Source organism: Sorex araneus, chromosome 10 (genome assembly GCF_027595985.1).
Source record: "Sorex araneus isolate mSorAra2 chromosome 10, mSorAra2.pri, whole genome shotgun sequence".
NCBI classification, from domain to species: Eukaryota; Metazoa; Chordata; class Mammalia; order Eulipotyphla; family Soricidae; genus Sorex; species Sorex araneus.
The window spans coordinates 7435857-7459707 of NC_073311.1; the positions used below are offsets into that span (position 1 = coordinate 7435857).

Below are 23851 nucleotides of genomic sequence, written 5' to 3' on the forward strand. Positions count from 1 at the left end.
ATACAAAAATTTTCTCCAAGACAGACAATAGTGATGGAATCAGATTCTCCCCTTTATGTGATCATGAGTTATCAAGAAAGAACTAAAAGTTGATAGCACAAGCAAAGAGCTGAGGTTGTGCGACTGGAATTATGCTGTGTAATGAAGACACTTTGAGGTCTCGTAGATTGGACATGGGCATCTGTTTTCATTCAGCTGCCAGCACAGAGCTCTGGTTGGTGAAGGATCTGTCAGCTGGTGTTTTTTTGTTTTTGTTCCGGTCCTTCTGGTTTCCCTCCTTCAGATCTGGTGATTAAGCATTCACTAGCATACCAATATGGCGGTGGAGGCAGGGATGGTATATAGAAAACAGCAGGAACAATTACCTGCTCTGGTCCTTCATCTGAAAAATAATGTTTAAGGTTAATACTTAGCACTGTTATTCAAATTACAATATAAAAAAGAAAGCATTGCAAACATATGATTAAAATATTAGAGGCTAAACTACAAAACCCCTTGGAATGTGGACATAGGGAAGAATCTTCCTGTTCCCGTGACTATCAAAGACACAAAGCCCCTCCTAAGAGTCCCACAAAGGATGACCTGACAAGCCGGTTAAGCTGCTGGTCTAATTTCCACTTTATTCTTTGCCTCTGTTCCTGGAGGTAACCTGAGTGCATACCAGTTACTTAAAACCACAGAAGCCCAATGGGTAAAGTTTGTAATGCCTTTATGTGTGTGAGTACATATACATTTATACATAAATGAGACAGATGAATGGACTTTGGAATAAGGTTAGAGTTCCAGCACATCCCTAAGTATTCTAATACCATCATTTCCTGGTTGCTTACATATCTTTGCCTCAGTTTCCTTAGCTATAAGGAAATTTTATATGAATAGATACAAAATCAGAGATAAAAAGGAATAAGTGAGCTACACAAAAAAACCTCTAGCACTGAGTGGCATTAACTTAGAAACTAATTCTTTTCTCCACTCTTTTGTTTTGTATGTTTTTGGTTTTTTAGGCCACACCTAGTAGTGCTCAGGACTTACTCCTGGCTCCGTGCTCAGGGATCATTCCTGGGTAAGGCACAAGGGACCATAAAGAATGCCAAGGATGGATCCAGGTTGGGAGTGTGCAAGCAAGCACTTTATCTGAGGTTTTATCTCTGACTCTTTTCTCCCCTCTTAAACATACTTATTTTAACACAACAGCCATTGATTGTCAGTAGAGTTGACACAATTTCACTCTTCCTTATACTAACATGAACTAGTGATTGCATTCATCATCATTTTTGTACCAAAGGTCCACTAAAAATTTTAAAATACAATCATTATTTTTACAATTATTAAACTTTCAAAACAAGTCCTCTATTCTTAGGGAGCTTCTGTAAGTCTGACTGTACTCATTTTATTTTTGCTTTAAGACAAATATTTAGACTTTGGGCAAAGAACTGCCTTAGCTGTTGTGGGAGATGAATGGGGGAAAAAACCAACACAAAGATTATTCTTATGTAACACAGTTTTTTTACACACACACACACACACACACACACACACACACAGGAGGAAAGGGGAGGAACAGACAGGGGTTTTCAGAGTATTCCCTTTCATCTGCCCAGTTAGTTGGTACTTACTGGAATAGCCCTGGCATTTGTCTTTAAGCTCCTTGTTTACTCTATGTGCACCACTGGTTTATTTAGGTCATCAACCCTAAGTCCCATTATAATTTCCAGTACAGGGAGGGAGCCATTTGCCAAGTATAATTCATGGGACATGATCGTTCTCAGCATGAGATGATTTAAGGGGAGCCACTTGCAAATGGGCTGGTTTTGGCTTTGAGGCCTTAATAGTTTGCCAGAATTGAATGCTTTGAAATAAAGTTTCTGATTTTCAAATAAAGCATTTTTAAACAAATACTGCAACGTACAAATTGTCATGACTTTGGTTCATGTTAGAATAATCCACAATCTAAATCTGTTTGACATTTACCCCTGTAAGTATTTTGCCTCAATAAATCATTCCAGCAGCATCTTTAAAGTGCTCATAAGTACTTACATAACAGCCTACAACTCCAGTGTCTGTTTCAAAAACCTGAGTAGAAAATAAATAAATTACGACAATTAAGAAATAATTATGTTGTCTTGAAAAGTTAAGGGTCATTTGGACTCCATCTCTGGGGGTAGCACTTCTGTTGCCAAAGAACAGTCAGAGAATGAATGGTTTGGGCCCATAATTAAACTTCTAGGACTGACGTTTCGGTCATTAGAATGTACCACCTTTTCAATAACTTACCGCAGCGTCCTTTAGAAATGCAAAAGTAGTGTCAGGAGAATGGATGAAGAGGTGGAAGGAAAGGCCAGTCTAAACATCAGCCTTTAGAAGGAAAAACCGATCCGCACTTAGCCTGCCTTACCTCCATATATGGTGCGCAAACAGAACTTTGGGCAGGGCTCCGTGCAATCTGGAGCAAGTACCTCCATCTGCCCCCTGTCCCTCGCCACCCCACACGCATGCACACCTGGTGGGGCGGGGGGTTCTGCTCCCGGGACGCAGAGGGTGCGCCCGCGCGGGCACGGACCCCGCGGCGCGGCTCCAGCCGCACCCGCCCACCCCGGAGAAGTTAGTTCTTCCCCCGATCACCAAAGCGCCCAACCCGAGTGGGGCAGCACCAGGGTCTCCTCAGCCCCCCTGGCCGTCTTCCTTCGGGGGAGGTGCTGGCCGTCGCCGCGACTCGCCCTCTCCCCCCACGCCCTCGGGGTTCTCAGGTACGACCCGCGGGGTGGAAGCGGGGGGCGCTCGGTGGCGCCCGGCCTCCGCCCCGCGCTCCGGGCAAGGATGCCGCGAGCCGGGGGCTTCCACCGGGGGCTTCCACCGGGGGCCGCGTCCGGCGGCGGCGGCCCGTCCCGGGCGGGCGGGGGCGGCGGGCCCCGTGGCGAGCGCCGCGGCCGCCGTCCTCCCGGCGCGGCTCCTATGCTCATATTTGGACGCGGCTGCCCGTGCCCAGGAATTTCCCGTCATGCCTCCCGCCACCCCGTCCGCCCGAGCCGGGAGGGAGGCAGCGCTCGGACAGCGGCGGCGGCGCCCGGCTCTCCATGCCCCCGACGCGCCCGCGCCCCCTCTCGCCGCACCTCTGCCTCTGCCTCTGCCTGTGCCTGGCCGCGGCGCGGGCGGCCGCGCTCCCGGGTAAGTCGGGGCGACCCCCGCCCCGCCGCGCCCCGCCGCCCCGACTCTGCCAACTTGGGGCGTGACCCCTGACCCCGGCCCGGGGGCGCCCGCCGCGCCCCTCGCCTCCCGAGCGCGGCGCCCCCCTTGCCCTTAGCGCGAGGGGCCGCGGCGGGGGGTCGGGGCCCGGCGCTGGGGCGGGTGGGGGGCGGCGCTGGCGTCAGGCGGCCGCGCTGACACCTTATCCCGTCCCCGGAGCGAACCTGAGCCGCGCGCGCGGCGCCCGCCCGGCCAGGGCCCCCGGGGGAGGCGCCCGGCGCGCCGCCCGCTCTGCCCCGCGCCCCGGCCCGGCCCCGGCCCCTCGCGCCGCCCGCCCAGGTGGCCGTGTAGATAACGGGCCGCGAGCGCGTGGGAACCGCCAGCCGGGCCGGCGCGTCCCGGGCCGCGGGTCCCCGCGTAGCGCGGGGGTCCGAGCCGGGCGCGGCGCGCGGGGGCCAGGACGGGCGCCCCCGCCACTCGCCGGCCCCGCCGAGGGTTCGTAGGTCCGACCCGAACTCCACCCGGAGTTTGCCAGGTACCACTTTTGTTTTGCTTTTTGAAGCGGAAAAAAAAAATCCACCGAAAAAACAACCTTCCAAACATCCAACGCACCCACCCACCCCTGGCATTTAAGTTCTACTCTGGACTGTTCCAAGGCAAACTCGACGGGAAGGAGAGGTGCCAGCGCCTGGGGTGGCAGGAGTGCTCTGAGTTCTCTTTAAATAGTGTGGGCGGGAGAGAGGATCTTGCTTACCAAAGAGTCTCAGGAAAAGTAATTATTTGGGAGTGCACATGTGGAGTTTAAGGTAAATGCGAAATGGCAGGAATGTTTATGTTTGTGATGGTTAGTCATCCAAGCTTTTGGGTTCTCCGTTTTTTCTGGACTGGAAGAACAAAACTTATAATTTCTTGGAGTTGAGATTGCTTGGGAAATTTAGTTGGCTTTTGTTTTTGCCATCACTAGGCTGGTAAAACAGGGGTAACCATTAGCGTTTATGAACTAGTTGAAAACAGATTAGGAATATGGCAGATTCAGCATTCTCTGAGTTACCTCCTCATGCTTCCACTTCTTGGCAATGATGGCAAAATAAATCTTATAGATTTGGCTATCAAACAACTTCAGGACTTATCAGAAAATTGTCAAGCCAAATTAATGGGAAGTATTTGCAGTATTTGACCTTATTATATGTGCAGTTTATGAAAGTTTATTGATGTTTGTTTCTGATGTTTGTTTTTTGTAAGTGACCTACTTGTTAGGACTTATATATTAGGAGTGATTTTAAAAGCACTTGTTGGGAAATTCGACAAGTTCTCACTTCACATTTTATTAGTGGTCTTCTAAAAAAATACTGGTATGTACAAGAAAGAGGGAATTGTATTCCCAGGGAATATGTTCTCTCCGCCGCCCCCCCCATCCTACCCCATTCAGCCATGTGTTAATTTACCTAATATTTATAGTAAAGCAGTCCTTGAAGACTAAAATCCATTGCACAGTGGTCACTTCCCAGCAAATATAAATACTAAGTTTATATTTAGTCCTTTTAAGCATTCTTTTAAATTTTAGTCCCAGTTGACATATAAATCTAATTTCTGGTACTGTAATAAGTAATACCAGTAAGGACAATTAGAACCCTATTTCAATGTCTGGAACCTTTTAAAAAAAGTAAAAGTAAGTAGCTCTCTGCCATTTAGAATATTTTGTTTTGTTTTGCTTTTGGGCCACACTCAGTGATGCTCAGGACTTACTCTTCGCTCTGTGCCGGGGGATCACTCCTGGTGTGCCAGGGATTGAATACAAATTGACTGCTCTCACTCTGGGCCCCCGTTTAGAATCCTGTCGCTGTGCCTGGTCTGCCCTGCTGCCAAGGCTACACGCAGTACACTTCAGTTAGGTTCTGAGCCAACACACGGGCTTTAGGGTTTCTCCAGGTGCTTGTTTGATCTCTGGAGTGAAATGTTGACCCGTTAGGTCGGAACTGTACTCTTTTGCTACACTCAGGTATCCTTACAGCAGCTTTTGTAGATTTTTCTAATTTATTTAGTCTTTTTTCTAAATTAAAAATTACTTTTTTGACTTCATAGACAGCAAGTACTGCTTTTATGGGTTTTTATCATAATCTGGTCCCAATTCCTTTGGATTTTGTCCTTACTGGTATTACTTATTACAGTTCGGGGATTGGCAGATGAATTTGATTAAGATAGTTACTCTCTGTGAAAGGATGAAGTTAAACAGTAGTCTCTTGTGCCCCTTTGAATTCCAGGATTATCCTGCAGTACTGTTTTTGTTTATATAACTTTGCACACCACCCACTGCATTAGTTCAAATATCTGTTTGTCAACTCTTACTATACATGCACGTTAAACTGGTCTCCTGAAGTCCCTGTTCATGGGGGTGGACCCAGTTTGGGGTGAGCCAGGGTCTGCCTCTCAGATGTCATGATACCTGGAATATTTGTGCAAACACACAAACATGGGTAGAGTTCCATAAGCTTCTGTTACCTTCTTGATTACTAGAAACTAGATAGATACCTATTAGATAAGGGAATCTAATAGCAGAAAGTGCTGCCTCGAGAATAGAATAAATGCCTAACTGCTCTTCTGGAGATTAAGCCTGGACTCCTAACTAGTTTAGATATTTAGTTTTGGAATTTAGGTATGGATTTGGATACCACTAGAGAGTATCCAAACCTTTCTCTTCCCTTCCTTCCTTCCTTCCTTCCTTCCTTCCTTCCTTCCTTCCTTCCTTCCTTCCTTCCTTCCTTCCTTCCTTCCTTCCTTCCTCCCCTCCTTCCTTCCTTCCTTCCTTCCTTCCTTCCTTCCTTCCTCCCCTCCTTCCTTCCTCCCTCCCTCCCTTCCTCCCTTCCTTCCTCCCCTCCTTCCTTCCTCCCTCCCTCCCTTCCTCCCTTCCTTCCTCCCTTCCTTCTTTCCTCCCTCTATCCATCCCTTCCTTTTTCCCTTCCTTCCTTCCTTCTTATTTTTTTCTTCAGCTATATTTATTTCACATTTATTTAGGCAATGTGATTTACGATACTATGAATAGTAGAGTTTCATCTGGCACCACACCCTCCTTGGAATGTTAGAGTTTCTTCCACCAGTGTCTCAAGGTCTCCTCCAACCTCCTACCCCCTCACCTTACCTCCTTGATTTACCGTTTTGTAGACTGACTCAGGGTCTGTTACCATTGGCTAATTGTTGTTCCCTTGTTGTTTATTTATATTTCACATATTAGAGAGATCATTCTGTATTTGTCCCTCTTCCTTTGGTTAATTTCACTCATGAGTATCCAAACCTTTTCCGGATACTCAAAGGAGCTACACTAGATACACCCTTCGGTTGGGAGACCTGTGGCTAGCTTATCGTGGACATTCTAAAAAATATAATGGTTAATTAAAACATTGTTTTAAAATCATACCTCAAATAGACTGAATTGAACCTGGTTTATTTAGGATTAAGTTGGCATTAATAGGAGGGTAATCAGATAACTGAATTTTTCCTGTTGTTAGCTACCTAATTATTGTGCAGGTAGCTTAAGGTTTTGTTGTGAATATATCTCTATTTTCTCTTTCCTGAGCATTATGGGCTTTCTTTGAAAATGCTCATCATGGAGACTGGGGAGAGAGCTCCTTTAGTCCTTTTAAGCATTCTTTTAAATTTTAGTCCCAGTTGACATATAAATCTAATTTCTGGTACTGTAATAAGTAATACCAGTAAGGACAATTAGAACCCTATTTCAATGTCTGGAACCTTTTTAAAAAAGTAAAAGTAAGTAGCTCTCTGCCACTCAAGGAATCTACTTGAGTTTCAGGAATATCATACGCTTCACATGCACCAGGCTCTGAGTTCAATCTCTGGCACCTTCATGGCTACACAAAACTGCTGGGTCTGAACCTGGTGACTTGTGAGGGTTTGAGGCCTGAGGTTTGAACTGTTAAATCTGGTTTGTCCCGACTTCCCTGAAGTAACCACCAAAGAAATGCTTAGTATGATCCTGGAACTCAGTTTATATTTTTGCCAAAGTTATATTTATGTCTCTGTAGCTTGTCGAAGTTATATTTATGTCTCTTAAGGAAATTCTAATAGGAGAAAATAAAGTATGGATAGTAAAGATTGATGAGTAATAAATTAACCAAATGATTTTATGTAGGATTTTGGTTAGTTTTTTATCTAAGCTTCTGTTGTATATAAGATAAATGAACTTTGATCTAGTTTTAGGGAAAAAATAAAAATAGAAAGGAATTTGATGGAAACCAAATGCAGACAGATCTTTTTAGGGATCAGGCTCTGGAAAACCTGGAGCTCCCCTGACTAGTCTTTGCCTTTAATTGCTTCATTGTTCCTTCTTTCCTGACCGTGTATATATATTTTCCTTTTTGCTTCCTGTGTTCATGATTAAATGTGACCATTTAGCAGCTCCTGAGGATATGTCTCTCGTAGCAAGCTCTTGAAGAGACTCAGTCATTGAGTCTTGATTTACATCACTGAAAGAAATGACTTAATAGATTCAGTTTGTATTACATATTTGATCTAGATGACTCCTCAGTTCTCGTCTAGTCCTAACATTTTTTGTAATAGCGTAGACATATATAGGATCTGAATTTGCCCTTTATTTCAGTGTTATGAGATTATTGGTCCTTAAAAGGTGTAATTTAACTTGGATGCAATGTGTGTGTAAAAGAGTGTGATATCTTTAGGGGGTCCTATATATCAGAACACTTCATTTATGCTTCTGTAGGAATACTAGGAAGAAGGCTTGTGAGGAGTAAACCCAGTGGAATACCATGTCTAGAAGTTATAATGCAAATTGCAATCTGAGTTGTGAAAATGCTGTATAATAACTAATCCATTCTGTAGATAATCATCGATATATTTTCCAGAATCCAGTCAATTAAGATGCAAATATCACACATTTCAAGGATAAATTCCATAAAATAATAAGTTATAGAGCCATTTAAAATAGTAATAGTTCAGTAATTTTTCCATTTCTCTCACATTTTTAGCATTTCCCACCTCTTCCTTTCCTTTAGACTATTTATGCTCCTGGAATACTTTTCTCTCATAACCATACGTCCTAAAGATCTGTACCAAATGGCATTTTGTGAAGCATCCTGTATCTCAGAATTTGTTATTCCCCGTTTTTCTCTAAGACATTTTGTACCTTAATTGAAGCACAATTTTACCATTTTGAATTCTAAAATACATATTCATCTTCACCACACTATAAGTTCTGTTAGATCAATTAATCATTGAAAAAAGTCTGAGAAGCTGTTGGCATCCGATTTTCTAGGTATCATGTATAAAACTTTTTTGAATGTTTAGAAGCTTTTATATCATCTTGCTTTAGACATATTCACTTGTGGTTCATTTCCAAGATTTTACAGACTTTTAAATGAATACTCTAATGTTCATGACTATTCTAAAAGAATGACTAAATATTTAGGATGATAGTATGTTTTTATATAAACTGAGATGGTCTGAGAAGGGAAAATATAGAAAACTTACGTGGAAAGAAACCTACTTTATTAAGCACCTAATTTTACTAGCTTACATGGAGAAAGCAGATGTAGAAGAAAAATTGACATAAAAAAAGAATGAGGGTAATAGAAAGTTGGAAAATTAGGGGCTGGAGCAATAAAACAGGCACAAGGGCATTTGCCTTGTATGTGGCCGACTTGAGTTTGACCCATGGGTCTACTGTGGTCCCCCAAGTACTGCCAGGAATGATCCCTGAGCACAGAGTCAGGAGTGAGCCCAGGTGTGGCCCAACCTCCCCACCCCCCAAAAATAGATGATGGAAAATTAGCTTTGACCTAAAACATGCAAGACCTAGTGATGATTAAAGAATCTGGATCAACTTAAGCTATGAGCTGGAAGGCTTTTTGGCAGGAGTGATAGTACAGCAGGAGGACACTTCCCTTGCATGTGGCTGATCCGGTTTCAACCCGGCACCCAATATGGTCCCCTGAGTCCAGCAGGAGTGATCTCTGAATGCAGAGTCAGGAGTAAAGTCTGAGCACTGCTGGGTGTGGCCCCACAACAGAGATGGGGAGGGGGGGAGAGAAAGAGAGGGAGGGTGAGGGGGAGAGGGAGAGGGAGGGGGAGGGGGAGAGGGAGGGGGAGAGGGAGAGGGAGGGGGAGGGGGAGAGGGAGGGGGAGAGAGTTCTCCCTTGAATACCTTTTTTCCTCCACTGTGAAGAAGCCTCTGTTCTCTCTTGAACATGTATTTCCTCTTTTCCTGCACATATTTTGAAATAAGTTTTATTTAATAAAATGTATTAAAAAATTAAAAAATTTTGACTCACTAAATTTTTTTGTTTCCTAAATGTCATCATCAGAGTTGATTGATATGATTTAGTACCTGATAATTTTGAAGATAAATGATCAGATACTAAATCTGATCATGGGAAAGATGGGAAAGAAGCTACTGAATCAGTAAGAAGAGTTTTTATTTAGAGAATGAAGACCTGAGCTTGTGCAGTGACAATAGGATTGATACTATAGATTGGACAGAAATAAACAATTAATTGGATTTGGGGAAAGGGATGACTGAAAAGAAGATGATGGCAAGATGGTAAGCCTGGGAGATGGAGAGAATGTTACCCAGAATGTGTGAGGTGAAGATAGTACTTTCATGTAGTGGTATGTAGCAGAATCAGAAACTGATACTGTTCTTTGGAGAGATCAGTACTATAGATAAAACATGTATTAATAAGGAAGGTTAAACATAAAGGGAAGGGGGAGATTAAAAAAACTAATAAAGAAAAATGAAAAATATCATTTGGTCTGACTTTGGAAGGTCAGATGTCAGTACATGGCAGGCTGTCTCAGAGATTGCTTAGGGGAGCCTTGCCTTACCACACCAACATTACATGGGAACATAGAACAAAGGTTACTGAAACTGGTAGGACCTCTCTGAGCTCCACAATTGTTAGTGCCGCTTCCTTGCTTAATATCATTTGGTCATTTGGTGGCCTTTTAAAAATTTTTTAAAAGAACTTGTAAATGTTGGTTATTTTAATTTATTATTGTTGTTCTAGCTCAGGGGTGACACCTACTTGGTGACGCTGGGTTTTACACTGTGTAATATGGGATAGTGCTTGGGTGCAAACCCAGGGCCTCACCCATACATGGCACATACTCTGTCACCCAGCATAGCCTCCCTGCCCCCCTCCCTGCACCACCTCCCCCGCCTTGGCATAAAGGACCAGCTTCTTATATGTTTTCATCATTACCGGGTCTTGCTTTCCTCTGTATGCTGGACCCCCTACAACTTGTTCCTTTGTCCATAAACACACATTCTGCTCAGTATCTTTCCCATTCTTTCCTCCACCTTCCCCAAGAATGTGAAACAGATGTTTTTTTTCTGCCAGATTGAGAAGTCTGACTTTTTAAAATGCTTCTGGGCAATTTTTATTTCCATTTTCAGGTTCTTATTCATGAAATAATTGTTGACAGTCTCCTGATATATAATATCATTTTATAATAAACTGATATTATATATATAATATTATATATTATATATAAAATATATAATAAAAATTCTTCCCCTTTCTTACAGAATTACTTGCTTTCCTTATCTCTTCGATTATTGCTTGCAAGGCTGTTATACATTGAGTTTATCACCTTGCCACATTTTCTGAGACTTTGCTACGCTTGCCAAGAGTACGCTTGCCAAGAGTAGCCTTTTGTAAAAAGAGTACCCTTTATAACATGTGTCTAATTAGGTTATCTAGGTCGTTGCTGATTTGGCAAACATTGGGCTGGTTTCTTGATGCCTGGCTTTCTGAAGGAAAGCAGAGAGAATTTATTCAGAGGGTTTTATTGCTGGTGTAGGAAATGTGATTTCAGGCCTACTTCCTGACCAGCAGTATATCCTGATTCCAACCCTCTAAAAATAATAATTGTTCATAACATTTGTCCAAAGTGACGTATTTATGTTCAGTATACAGTGTTATGAGTAATTTCAACTCAGGTTTTAACAAAGGACCCTCCCATACGTGAATAGTTGTGCTTTTAGGAGCTGTTGACTAAGGAAATACATAATGGCAAAATGGCATTGTAAAATTTTGAACTGAGTTTTTCAAAGTATAAAAGCATTCCCAGATGTTTGGAAAGTACATATTTGTGGAAATCATGAATTACAGAGTTTATAACAACAAAAATTTTATGACTTATATAGAGTCCAAAGCAACAAATTTCTTGCTTGTGAATACTCATTGCCAGGGAGGTTCTGGTCTCAACTTGCAGTGCCTATTGTCTGCTTTCTATAGACTATGTGGGCAGCCTTTTGTTAAAATTTGGGACAGAGATAAAAGTTTGGGACAACAGAGAAACTAATATCCCTAAATAATAATGATAACCTATTTTATACTAGGTCAAGGCCTTTGATAAGAACGGGCTATTAAGCAGTTCCAGATATTAGGCTATGAATACTTTAAAAATATTGTAGCTTTAGGTGCCAGAGAGAGATAGCACAGTGGGTAAGGTTCTTTGTCTTGCATGCAGCTGGCCTGGGTTTGATTCCTGTCACCCTACATGGTCCTATGAGCACCACCAGGAGTGACCCTTGAGCACTACTGGGTGTGGCCCCCAACAAAGAAATTTTAGTTTCAGATGTTTTAAGAATAATATTTGTGCATCACTGCATACCAGTACATACCTATGCTGTCTATTTATGGCCATGGTAACTGTCTTCTGTTATTACAAAGTGCACAGTGAATCATTATGATTCCTCGGGTCAGTTATATTGCTAAAGAAAAGGAAAAATTAGTTCCTAGCACAGTTGTGAAAGTGAAGGCAGCATTGAAAATAAGCCTATGCTACATATTAGAATCTTAAAAAAAATCTCAGGACAGCTCTGGTATAAATCAAAAAGCCCTGATTTTTACATTTGTTCTTTAATTTTTCATGATTATATTATTTTTGGTTGTCAGAGAATCTAGACTTGGTTAGGATTTATAGTGACTATTATGAGTGGATTTGTATTCTGAATTTGTAATAGGTAACTAAGAAAAGTTAGAACCATCTCTCTCCATACATAGTGCAGAAGATTAAACGGGACAAAGCTTGAGGGGACACAAACAGATTTGGAGTCATGGTGTTATGGAAATTGAGAGTGGAAAAAAAAGTGCAGAATATGTTGTCCTTGTTCTCAATTTCTTGGTTTGTATATCTTTTGCTCATTTATCTTTTGGCCAGACTGCCTTAAGGGACATGAAGGTGGGTGAGTTTGCTACATGCAGAAGCATCGAAAATAAACATTTGCATTGTTAGCATAAATGGTGCATGTGTTTATGTTCATGTTACAAAGGATCCAGTGTTAAGGAAAATAACACAGGACAGGGACTGGAAGACTGGGTTCTTCTAGTCTTGTTCTTGCTCAGACATTTTATCTGCAGATGTTGTCTGTTGTCTTATCTACAGAATGAATGGATTGAGTGCACAATGCCTGATTTGCCAAGATTTTATAGTCTTTGGGCTGTCTAAAAGTCCCCAAGTAGTGTACATAGTTCTTAGTGAGAAGAACATGATTAATAAATTATAAAAATATGACTTCTCTCTTATATTTTGTTCAGGTTGTCTGTTATGTGAAAATAAAGAGAAATGCTGTTCTGTTCCAAGATCTTATATTTAACCTTTGTAGTTTAGAGTGTCAGTAATATGGTCCACAGTTATATAGCCCTTCAAAATATCTGGTATTTAACTAGATAAATAATTACAGTTCATTAAAAACATAATATTAAATACCCCATGTGGGGTAAAAAGAGATTGCCCAGTGGGTCAGGCACCTGTTTGCGTGTAGCTGACCCCGGTTTGATCCCCGGCATGACACATGATCCACTAAGCCCCTCCAGGGTTGATCTCCTGAGCTCAGTCAGGAGTGATCCCTACACAGAGCCAGGGATAGCCTCAAAAGCAAAAGACATAAATATCTCATCTGAATTAATAGCTTAAGCGCTAGGAAGTTGCACATTTGAATTTATCTCAAATGAGAACTATACCTTGTATGAGAAGTTGGCCTTTATACCGCCAGTAGAATGTGTCTTTTACTATTCTAGAAAACGATTTAACTTTAAAGTTAGTTTGAGTGTAGTTCTATAACCATTTTATTGACTTTTTTATTATTACAAGTGAATATTGGTTCTTGTCGGATGCTTTCTAGACGTCTATTTATATAAACATTTTAATTTTTCCTTGTATTGAGACGGTGTCATATCATTTTATAAAGTCATGTTGATTGACTTGTTTATATTAAGTCCTTGTATCCCCAAAATAATATAGTTGAAGTCATTCATCATGAGCCCACAGTTAAGATCCTACTCAGTTGTAAAAACTGAAAGCCTTCCTCCTAAGATCCAGCATAAAACAAAGTTTCCCATTTTCAACACTATTATTCAAAATAGTAGTAAAAATTTTTGCAGTACCAATTAGGCAAGAGTATATTAAGGACATCCAGATTACGAAAGAAGAATTCATCCTATCACTATTTGAAGATGACATGGTACTAAGAAAATCTCAATAACTCTGGAAAAAAAGCATAAAGACAATAAACTTGTACAATAAGCAGGCATTGTATAATATGCAGAAATCCATGGAATTTCTTTTCTGTTTTATTAGTGAATCACTGTGAGGTACAGTTACAGACTTACAAACTCCCGTGCTTTCATTTCAGTCATATAATGGTCAAGTATCCATCCTTCCACCAGTGCCCATTTTCCACCACCAGTTGTCCCAGTATCCCTCCCACCATCCCCACCCTGTTTCCCCTCCCCCCACCCCATCTCTGTTGCAGGGCATTCCCTTTTGCTCTCTCAATGGAATACTATGCAGCTCTTAGAAAAGATGAAGTCATGAAATTTGCATATAGATGGATCAACATGAAAAGTATCATGTTAAGTGAAATGAGTCAGAAAGAGAGGGACCGACATAGAAAAATTGCACTCATTTGTGGAATATAAGTAACAGAATGGGAGACTAACATCCAAGATTATTAAAGATAAGTACTGGGAGGATTACTCCACAGCTTAGAAGCTGGCCTCACATACTGGGGGAAAAGGTAGAGAAGGGATCACCAAGTAAATGGTGCTAGGAGGATCCATTTGAGATGGGAGATGCACCCTGAAAGCTGACTACAGACCGAACATGATGGCCACTCAATACCTCTGTTGCAAACCACAACACCCAAGGGGAGAGAGAGGAAAAGGGAATGCCCTGCCACAGAGGCGGGGTGGGGGGAGTGCCCGAGAACAGATGACTGGCTAAAGAAACTGGGACATATTTTCTATTTTTTAAATTTTTGTATTCAAAAGTTATTTTTCAAATGCAGTATGTAATATATAAAATGTTGGAAATCCTTCTGTTTCCCTTTACATAGTTGTAATTTGCCAATGCCAAAACCTAACAAAACTGCAGATCAGTTTCACTTATATATGGAAAAATAACATAGAAACTTTAGCAAAAAATGATTTCACCATTTTGAAAAAATTCTAAGAATGTAAAGAATATTCAATATGAAGCTATATATGTTTAGTTTACAAAAATCTACAATCTCTCTCTTTCTCTCTCTAAAGATCTTTGTTATAGTTTAGAAGCAAGTTAGGACAAGAGAGATATTTCCTGCATATGGTACCCCAAGCTCTGAAATACCCCTTAGCACAGAACCAGAGTAAGCCTTGAGCACTGCCATTGTGCTGCATTCCTCAAAACAAGCAATTAAAAAATTCCCTTTATACTTTATATAAAAACTGTGGTTTACAGAGTTGTTCATGATTATTTGTTACAGGCACTCAGTATTCCAACACCAATCCCATCACCATTACACCTTCTCTCCACCATTATCTTCAATTTTCCCAAACACCCCTTAAGACTGCCCTCAAAGCAGACCCTCGATAATTTATTTTACATTGCTTGTTGTCAATAATTTGCTAACAAAATGCAATGATAAAAAATGTTTCTTTAGAAGAAACTTAGTGAAGACCCTTGTATCTCACCATGGAGCCATTAAGTACTTTCATAAGAGATTACTAAGATGTTGTTACAGGATAAACTTTCTGTGTTTTTATTTTGTTAACTGAAAATGGTTGCCATCTCCATTTCAGCCCATTCATCTGGTGTGCTACTCCTGGTTTATTAGTGTGTAGAGTTTGAGATGTTGCTCCAGGAAGTCCAAAATTCTTAATGGGGTGATGCAACTGGAGTTAAATTTTTAACTGAGTGGCAGCTTTGGGGCATATGTGACTGCCAGGGCTTCCAGAACTACAGGAGTTGTGGGGAGGTAGCCCATACTCCATTCCGTGAAAGCCTGGAGATTTCAGTCACGAAACCTGCATATCTGAGTGTTTCACTGGATAAATCTCTGGATGAGGCTTGCCCCGAGCAGAGGGGAATTCAATCAGGAGCATGGTGGCAGTTGTGGAGTGTGGAATTTTTCAGTTGCTGAGGTTCTGTTTGGCCTCACCTGTTGCCCTGCCAGATGCCCTAGATGACTCAGTCTTGCACGGGGTCTGAAAGAGTCTCTATTCATGGAATTTCTAAATGCAGACAGTGAAATAAAAAAGAGAAATAAGCTGTCCCATGCACAATTGAGCCTTAAAAAAAATCAAACACTTGGAAATAAATGATAGAGATGAAATATTTATATAAAGAAAAATAGAAATAATACTAAAAGAGGTAAAAGGAAATGGAAACATCCCCTATACATGGATTGTCACTGTCACTGTCACTGTCATCCCGTTGATCATCGATTTGCTTGAGCGGGCACCAGTAACGTCTCCATTGTGAGACTCATTGTTACTGTTTTTGGCATATTGAATATACCACGGGTAGTTTGTCAGACTCTACCGTGCAGGCGGGATACTCTTGGTAGCTTGCTGGGCTCTCCGAGAGGGGTGAAGGAGTCGAATCTGGGTCGGCTTTATGCAAGGCAAACGCCCTACTCGCTGTGCTATCGCTCCAGCCCATACATGGATTAGAATAATTAGTATTCTCAAAATGGCAATCCTCCCCAAAACACTATACAGATTCGATGCAATCCCTATCAAAAATACCCATGACATCTTTAAAAGACATAGAGCCTAAATTCTGTTGATATTTATATGGAGTAGTGACCCCCCCACTCCAAATAGCCAAGGAAATTTTTTAAAAAGGGGAGTTTTTCTCAACTTGGACTGTAAATTAATTATACCATACCATATTATATTGTAAAGCTATAGTAATCAAAACATATGTGGTATTTGAAATAAAGACATCCTCAGATCAATGGGCTAGAATTGAGAGCTCAGAGACATATAATCAACATATGGATAGCTAATCTTCAACAAAGGAGCTATGAGTAGGAAATAGAGCAAGGAAAGCCTCTTCAGCAAATGATGTTTGGAAAACTGGTCAGTCATAAATAAAAAACTGTGTTTTTTTGATATCTGTTACTGCATATGGTACCCCAAGCTCTGAAATACACCTTAGCACAGAACCAGAGTAAGCCTTGAGCACTGCCAGTGTGCTACATTCCTCAAAACAAGCAATTAAAAAAAATTCCCTTTATACTGGGAACACCCATCTCACCGTGCACAAAAGTCAACTGAAAATAAAATAAGGACCTAGATATCAAACCTGTATCCATAAATTATATTGAGGAAAAACAGAGGCAGGACCCATTATGTTATTGAAGCTAGTGGCATCTTCAGTGACCTTTAGTCACTGAAGGCCTTTAGTCAAGCAAATGAAGCAAGGATAAACAAATATTATTGCATCAAATTAAAAAGCAGTATTCACCTGAAAGATAACAATGACGCCCACAGACTGGGAAAGAATATTTTTGTCACCACTCACCTCACACAGAGCTAATATCTAAGCTATATAAAGCATGTAAAACTAATGAGAAAAAGCAGTCAGCCTCATAAAAGTAGGGAGAAGAGAAGAACAGAAACTTCCTTAAAGAAGACATACAGATGGCCAATAGATATAGGGAAAAATGCTCTGCATCACTTATCAGTGAAATGCCAGTTGAAACACCAATGAACTATCATCTCACACTAGTGGGAATGACACACTCCCAAAAGAACAAAAACAACCAGTGTTGGCAGGATGTGGGGAAAAATGAATTCTCGTCCACTACTAATGGAAATGTTGATTGGTTCAACCCTTTAGAAAACAGTATGGACACTTCTCAAAACACTAAGAATGAACTTCCGCATGAGAGAGTGATTCCACTTTTTGACATGTACCTGTTTAGAAAGGACATTTGTGCAATATGTTTATTGCAGCACTATTACCATAACCCAAATCTGGAAATAATCCAAGTGTCCAAGTCATCTATCTTTGGATTTCTTGGATAAAGAAACTATGGTATGCGGTGGAATACTCCAGTGCTATAAGATGAAATCATGCAAATGATCTATACTCAGATAGAACTGGAGGGCATCATACTAAGTGGAGACAGCCAGGAGAAGATGGAGAAGATGGACAGATGTAGAATAATCTCTCTCATATGTGGGCTACAAAGAATCATAGTAAGGGAATAGCATATGGCCAAAAACAATAGAATCTGAGAACTGTTCTACATAACTAAGCTTACTATACTGGGGTATTTATGGGTGTAGTGTGGGAGTGGATAAAGGTAGACAAATGGTGGAGAAATGGACACTCTGATAGGGGGTGTGGTGTTGGAATGTTGTATGCGTGAAACTTTATCCTTGACAGTATTGTAAATCGTGGTGACTAAAGTACAAAAATTTAAATGCTTACAGAAAAATTACTTACTTTAGTCTATTTTCCTCAAAGAGAACATGGTCATTAGGCATTCAATAGGCAAATTCAATAGGCAAATTGTTCATTATTAGTTATTATTACTTATTATTAAGGAAATACGTGTAAAATTGATGGTGAGCTATTATTTCACACAAAAGACAATGGCATAAATGCAAAAGACTGGAAACAACCAGTAGTGAAAGAAAAAATTCGTATTTACTGTTGATGTCAGTGTCATCTGGTTTGACCTCTGTGGAAAACAGTATGGAAGCTTCTCAGGAAAATTAAGACTAGAATTTCCATCTGACCCAGCTATGCCACTTCTTGATTATTTACCTTTTTCTTCAAATGCAAAAACATTAAAATGATTAGGTATTTACACAACTGTGCTTATTGAAGCACTCAGTACAATAGGTAGGCTATGAAAACAACTCCATGGAAGCCCAAATATATTCAATGACAGATGAATGGATAAACAAATTGTGGTATACTTATACATCACTTGTATCACTTGTAGTCCCATTGATCTTCAATTTGCTCGAGTGAGCTCCAGTAACGTCTCCATTTGTCCCTGTCTCGAGCCAGTGCAGCCCAATGATATCTGCTTGCTCCAGGAACAGGAAGAGCCTCAAATTGTTCATTCAGAGATTTTTTTTTTTTGTTGTTTTTTTTTGTTTTTTTTTTTTAAATAATTTTATTGAATCACCATGTGGAGGGTTACATAGTTCTCAGGATTATGTCGGTTATACAATTCTCAAACACCCTTCCCTTTACCAGTGCCCATCTCCCATCACCAACCCCCCCAGTATACCTGCCACCCCCTCCCACCTCCCCAGTCCCCACCCTTGTACATGATAAGTTCCACTTCGTTTATGCCTTATCTCGATTACATTCCATGTTTCAACACACAACTCACTACCGTTGTTGGGGTTTCCCCCAAAAAAGGAAAGCAGTCCTATTGCCAAGGAGGCATTTGATAGTTCTCCACTGCTAAGAATATAGAGATATTAAGTCCCGCTGTTTGTTACATAACTTTTCTTTTTCCCCCTTGCCCCGCGCCACCGAGTTCACGCCTGTTTGGTAATCGCCACGCTGCCTGACAAGGGAAAAAAAAACCGAAAAGGATGGTTATTTCCCGTCATCGGCAGGCGTGGGGCTCTGGCTTAGTTGATAGACTAGTAGAGTTTCTGCAAGCAGTTTCTGGAACCGAAGGGCTTGCGCTGGTATCGGCTCCGGCTCGAGATTCCACCAGCGTCCCACTGTTCCATGTACATAATTTTTTCCCCTTATATCCCATTCCCACGCCACCAGGTCTGTTTGCTTAATGGACATCACACTATGTTTGACACCACGCCGCGTTTCTTCCCGAGAAAGAAGGATATTTCTTCTCAGCCGGTGTGGGGATATAGCTTAGTTCAGTCTAGAGAGATGGCTACCACTTTGGTTGCCTTCAATATTTCAGCAACAGACTTACTATTCTTGTTAGGATCTCCCACAAAAGTCCGACCCATTAAAAAGGGACATATTACATATTGCTGATGCTAAGATGACATTAGGTCGCGCGGCCGCGACAGCGGCCGCGCGGTTTTGGGTTTCTGTATAAAGTCCAGGGAAAGTACGACCAGAAATAACATCACTACAAACTTTTACCCTTTTATGGTGCTCATAAGATGGAGAAGCCTAGAGAGAGGCTCGGCGTCTCCATTTTGCGCTCAGGAAAACCGCGGATCCTGCGCTGTGCTCAGGGGGGAGGTGTGGAGAGAGAGAGAGGTTAAAAGAATTGGGGGATGCCCGGCTCCCACTGTTTCAGCGCACCGTGGGGTCTCTGGTCCCATGCCGGAATTAGTTCAGTGGGCTGTTTGGAGTCCAAGAGCGCTTCCTTGGGCTCTTCCATCATGCTCGCTCCGCAGCAGGGTCCAAAGGGAAGCGCACGTGGGGGAGGTGGGTTTAAGTATCTATCTGCTGTGGGCGGGGGTCGCCACCCCCGCCCCCTGGGGCCTCCCGCAAGCGCGCGCGCCTCCCGTTTCAGCTGGATCGCCGTCTCCATTTCGCGCTCAGGAAAACCGCGGATCCTGCGCTGTGCTCAGGGGGGAGGTGTGGAGAGAGAGAGAGGTTAAAAGAATTGGGGGATGCCCGGCTCCCACTGTTTCAGCGCACCGTGGGGTCTCTGGTCCCATGTCGGAATTAGTTCAGTGGGCTGTTTGGAGTCCAAGAGCGCTTCCTTGGGCTCTTCCATCATGCTCGCTCCGCAGCAGGGTCCAAAGGGTCATTCAGAGATTTGACGAAGAAATCTGACCATCTAGTTGGTGGGCGGCCACGAGGTCTTCTGATGTCCCGTGAAATCCAGCCAGTAACAGCTCTAATCCAGCGGTTGTCTCTGAATCGCATTACATGACCGGCCCATCTGATTTTTGATGCCTTGGCAAACGAGACAGCATCCCTGATTTTTGACCATCGACAGAGATCAGAACTCCAGATTCCTTCTCTCACTTGAGTGAGACATGATATTCCCAGCATAGCTCTTTCGATTCCTCTTTGGGATATCCTAATAGTGTTCTCATCCTGTGTGCGTAGGGCCCAGGTCTCTGAGTACATTGTATGTACTCTGTATAAGTACTGTATACTTATACACAGTACATACAATAGGATATTATGCAGTTATGGATCAGGATCAGAATCTGCAGGCTATACTACAGATATCAGTCACTGTCACTGTCATCCCGTTGCTCATCGATTTGTTTGAGCTGGCACCAGTAATGTCTCTCATTGAGAGACTTATTGTTACTGTTTTTGGCATATCCAATATGCACGGGTAGCTTGCCAGGCTCTGCTGCACGGGCTTGATACTCTCGGTAGCTTGCCGGGCTTTCCAAGAGGGGCGGAGGAATCGAACTCGGGTTGGCCTTGTGAAAGACGAACACCCAACCGCTGCGCTATCACTCCAGCCCATGCAGCTATGAGAAGAGATAAAATCTTTTGCAGCAACTTGGATGGAACTGGAGGGTATCATTCAGCGAAATAAATAATAGAAGGGAAAATACTGGATTTTCTCACTTGTTTCTACACAGAGAAGCAAAGCAGAGGAATGGAAAATATCTAACTATTAAATCCACGGCCTTGGATTACACAACTGATACTACCAAGCATGAGGGGAGGTGGAGTAGGAAGAAAGGAGCCAACTAGAGATGATAAGGGCAAATGGTGGAGGTCAGGTGCACAACCAAAGTGGTGGTAGTGAAGGTGTTGTAACTTTGTACATCAGATCCATAAATGTTACAACTATTGTAACTCTGTTATGTAACTGCGCGCACAGAGCTTATCATTTAAATATTAAAATAGACAGGTAAAAAGTATCTTTTTTTCTTTTAAAATGTAGTCTGTTTTGGGGCTCCCCCCCCCAATGCTCAGGGCGAGATGCTCATAGTTCTGTGTTGAGGGAGTCACTCTTTGTAGTGCTAGTGTACTCTAGACCCCTCCCCATGTAACTTTTTAAGGTAATAAAATGTTTCTGCTACATTACAAAAGGATGACCCCCCTGTGGTGTTCATACTGTTTCTCTTGTATACCACCATTTTTTAGAGTCTTCCACAGTTTAATTTGCCACGTGTTTAAGCCAGGTCTCTTGTATCAGTTTTCCCTCTCAATTTTTCTTATTTATTGTTGATTTATTTTCCAAATTAGAAGTAAAATGTTTTCTTTCTTCGTTGACCTTCTTAAATCTATCAGTTTTTTTCCTTTCAGTTTCTGGTTTGTACTGATTTCATTGATTTCCAGTGCTAATTTGAATCAGTTTCTGCATATTTAGACAATGACATTCTCTTAAAAAAAGTGTGTAGAGTGATTGCCCTCACTTGTGGGATATTAAAACAAACATAGTATGTGACTAATACCTAAAGATAGTAGAAGTCAGGCCAGGAGGACTGGTCCATGGTAGGAAGCCTGCCACAAAGGGGGAGAGGAGTGTAGTTAGGACAGAGAAGGGACCACTATGAAAATGATAGTTGGAAATGATCACTCTGGGCAAGAACTGGGTGCTGAAAGGTGGTAAATTGACATGCAGGGTATCCGTTCAGTTGCAGTATTGCAAACCACAGTGCCTTAAAGGAAAAGGGGAAGTGGGGAGAGAGAAGAAAAGTGTCTGCCATTGGAGGAAGGCTGCAGGGACAGGGTGTGATGAGGGGCTGACAGGAGAGAAATTGGTGGTGGGAAATATACACTCTTGAGAGACAGGTGTGGAACATTGTATGACCAAAACTCAATCATACACAACTTTCTAACTGTATATGTCAAGGTGATTCAGTTAAATTTTTTTTAAGAATATAATGTGACCTTAAATGAATCACTTAATTTCCTGGGCCCTTCACACTTCACAAATATTTATTAATTTATAGTTTATTGATTGTGAATAAATAATAAATATTCTGTCAATGAGACATTTCTTTCAGTGTGGAATAACCAAGGATGATCACCAAGAGAAATAATTGAATAGAACAAGTTCTTGTAGGGACTGGAGTGATAGTACAGGAGCAGGATGCTGTCGTGCACACGGCCAGCCTGGCGGCAGTCCCTGGCGCCCCTCATGGTCCTCTGAGCTTGCTAGGAGTGATCCTGAGTGCAGAGTCAGAAGTAAGCCCTGAGCACACCACTCCCTCCACCCCAAAAAGAAAGAAAGGAGGGAAAAAAGAAAGAATGAAAGGAGAAAGAAAAAAGAAAGGAAAGAAAAATAGAAATTTTTGTGAAATAGAAAAGTCTGATGGTCGCTAAAGAGGCAGGGAAAGAGCTGTGGAAGAAAAGGGCAAGCGGGGAGTAGTGTGATGGCCCCAGACTCTAACAGTGAAGCCTTTGGTGAAGCCTGTACAGAGACTGATGTGTGAAATTAGAATCCCCAAATTTCAATAGTATTGTGAACCAATAAAGTTTTATTTTAAAAGGCAAGTTATTTATAGTGTGGAAGTTAATTACTTTTTTCCAACTTCCTCAAACAGAAACTTCTGGGTGGAAAAAGTAAAAAATTCCTTTGTCCTATAACTTTAATCCCCCTTGCCCAAATAACTATTTAACTTTTTTCTTTCTTGACCTGACCTTGTCTTCAAGTTTTCTCAAACTCTTGGATAGTCAATATCCACTATTTTGGATAGTCAATATTTCTCTCTTTTATAAAAATGAAAAGTTTACAACCCACCAACCCTTATGACAAAGTTGTTTGGCATGTTTTAAAAATATTGATATGTTTGTCTCTGTTGTTGTTTTGGGGCCGTACCCAGCTGTGCTCTGGGCTTACTCCTAGCTCTGTGTCGGGAGGTCACTTCTTGGTCCTCAGGGGTCACTACATGTTTGCCTCAGATTGAACTAGTCTGTTGCATGCAAGTCAGGTGTCTAAACCCCTGTGCTATCTCTTAAGCCGTATTGTCTCCGTTTAAACCTCTCATTTATCAAAAGTTGTGTATTGAATCCGTGCCACGCATTAGGTACAAGCTCCTCTGGTTACTGGAGCAGGGGGTATGAACCATACTCAGAACTGCTTCTAAGGCTTTTTTCATTCTGTGTTTGGAACAGGTCAAGCTGGTTGTAGAAAGCCTAAGAAGACCATTTTGTGATTGTAGTGAGAGGGAAAATGGAGGGAAGAACTAGGAGGATGGCAAGGTCACGGGGACTTTTGTAATGTTCTAAGGATATTATTCTGTGTAACAGAAGCCATTAGAAGGTTAGCCTTCTCCTCCCTTTTCTGTGAGTCTGGAGATTACACACTTGGTTCTGGTGCTTGCTGGAGGTCGCCCAGGTGGTTGTAGTATTGGTGTACACTTTGGATGTAGTGTTCACTGGGATCAGAGACTTTCTTTCTTTCTTTTTTTTTTTTTTTACTTTTTGGGTCACACCCGGTGATGCTCAGGGGTTACTCCTGGCTCTGCACTCAGCAATTACTCCT

The 23851-nt window shown here is 41.8% G+C and overlaps 1 protein-coding gene across 2 annotated transcripts in view; it reads left to right on the plus strand.

Moving 5' to 3' along the window:
• Window positions 1–2917: 2917 nt before the first annotated feature.
• MSRB3 (methionine sulfoxide reductase B3) overlaps window positions 2918–23851 on the plus strand; it is a 268746-nt gene continuing 247812 nt past the window's right edge. The window contains exon 1 of one of the 2 annotated variants that reach the window (XM_055118621.1): window positions 2918–3165. In XM_055118621.1, the coding sequence (XP_054974596.1) occupies window positions 2953–3165 (213 nt within the window). In that variant the 5' untranslated portion in view covers window positions 2918–2952. The remainder of the gene's footprint in view (window positions 3166–23851) is intronic. The other variant, XM_055118622.1, reaches the window with a different exon arrangement.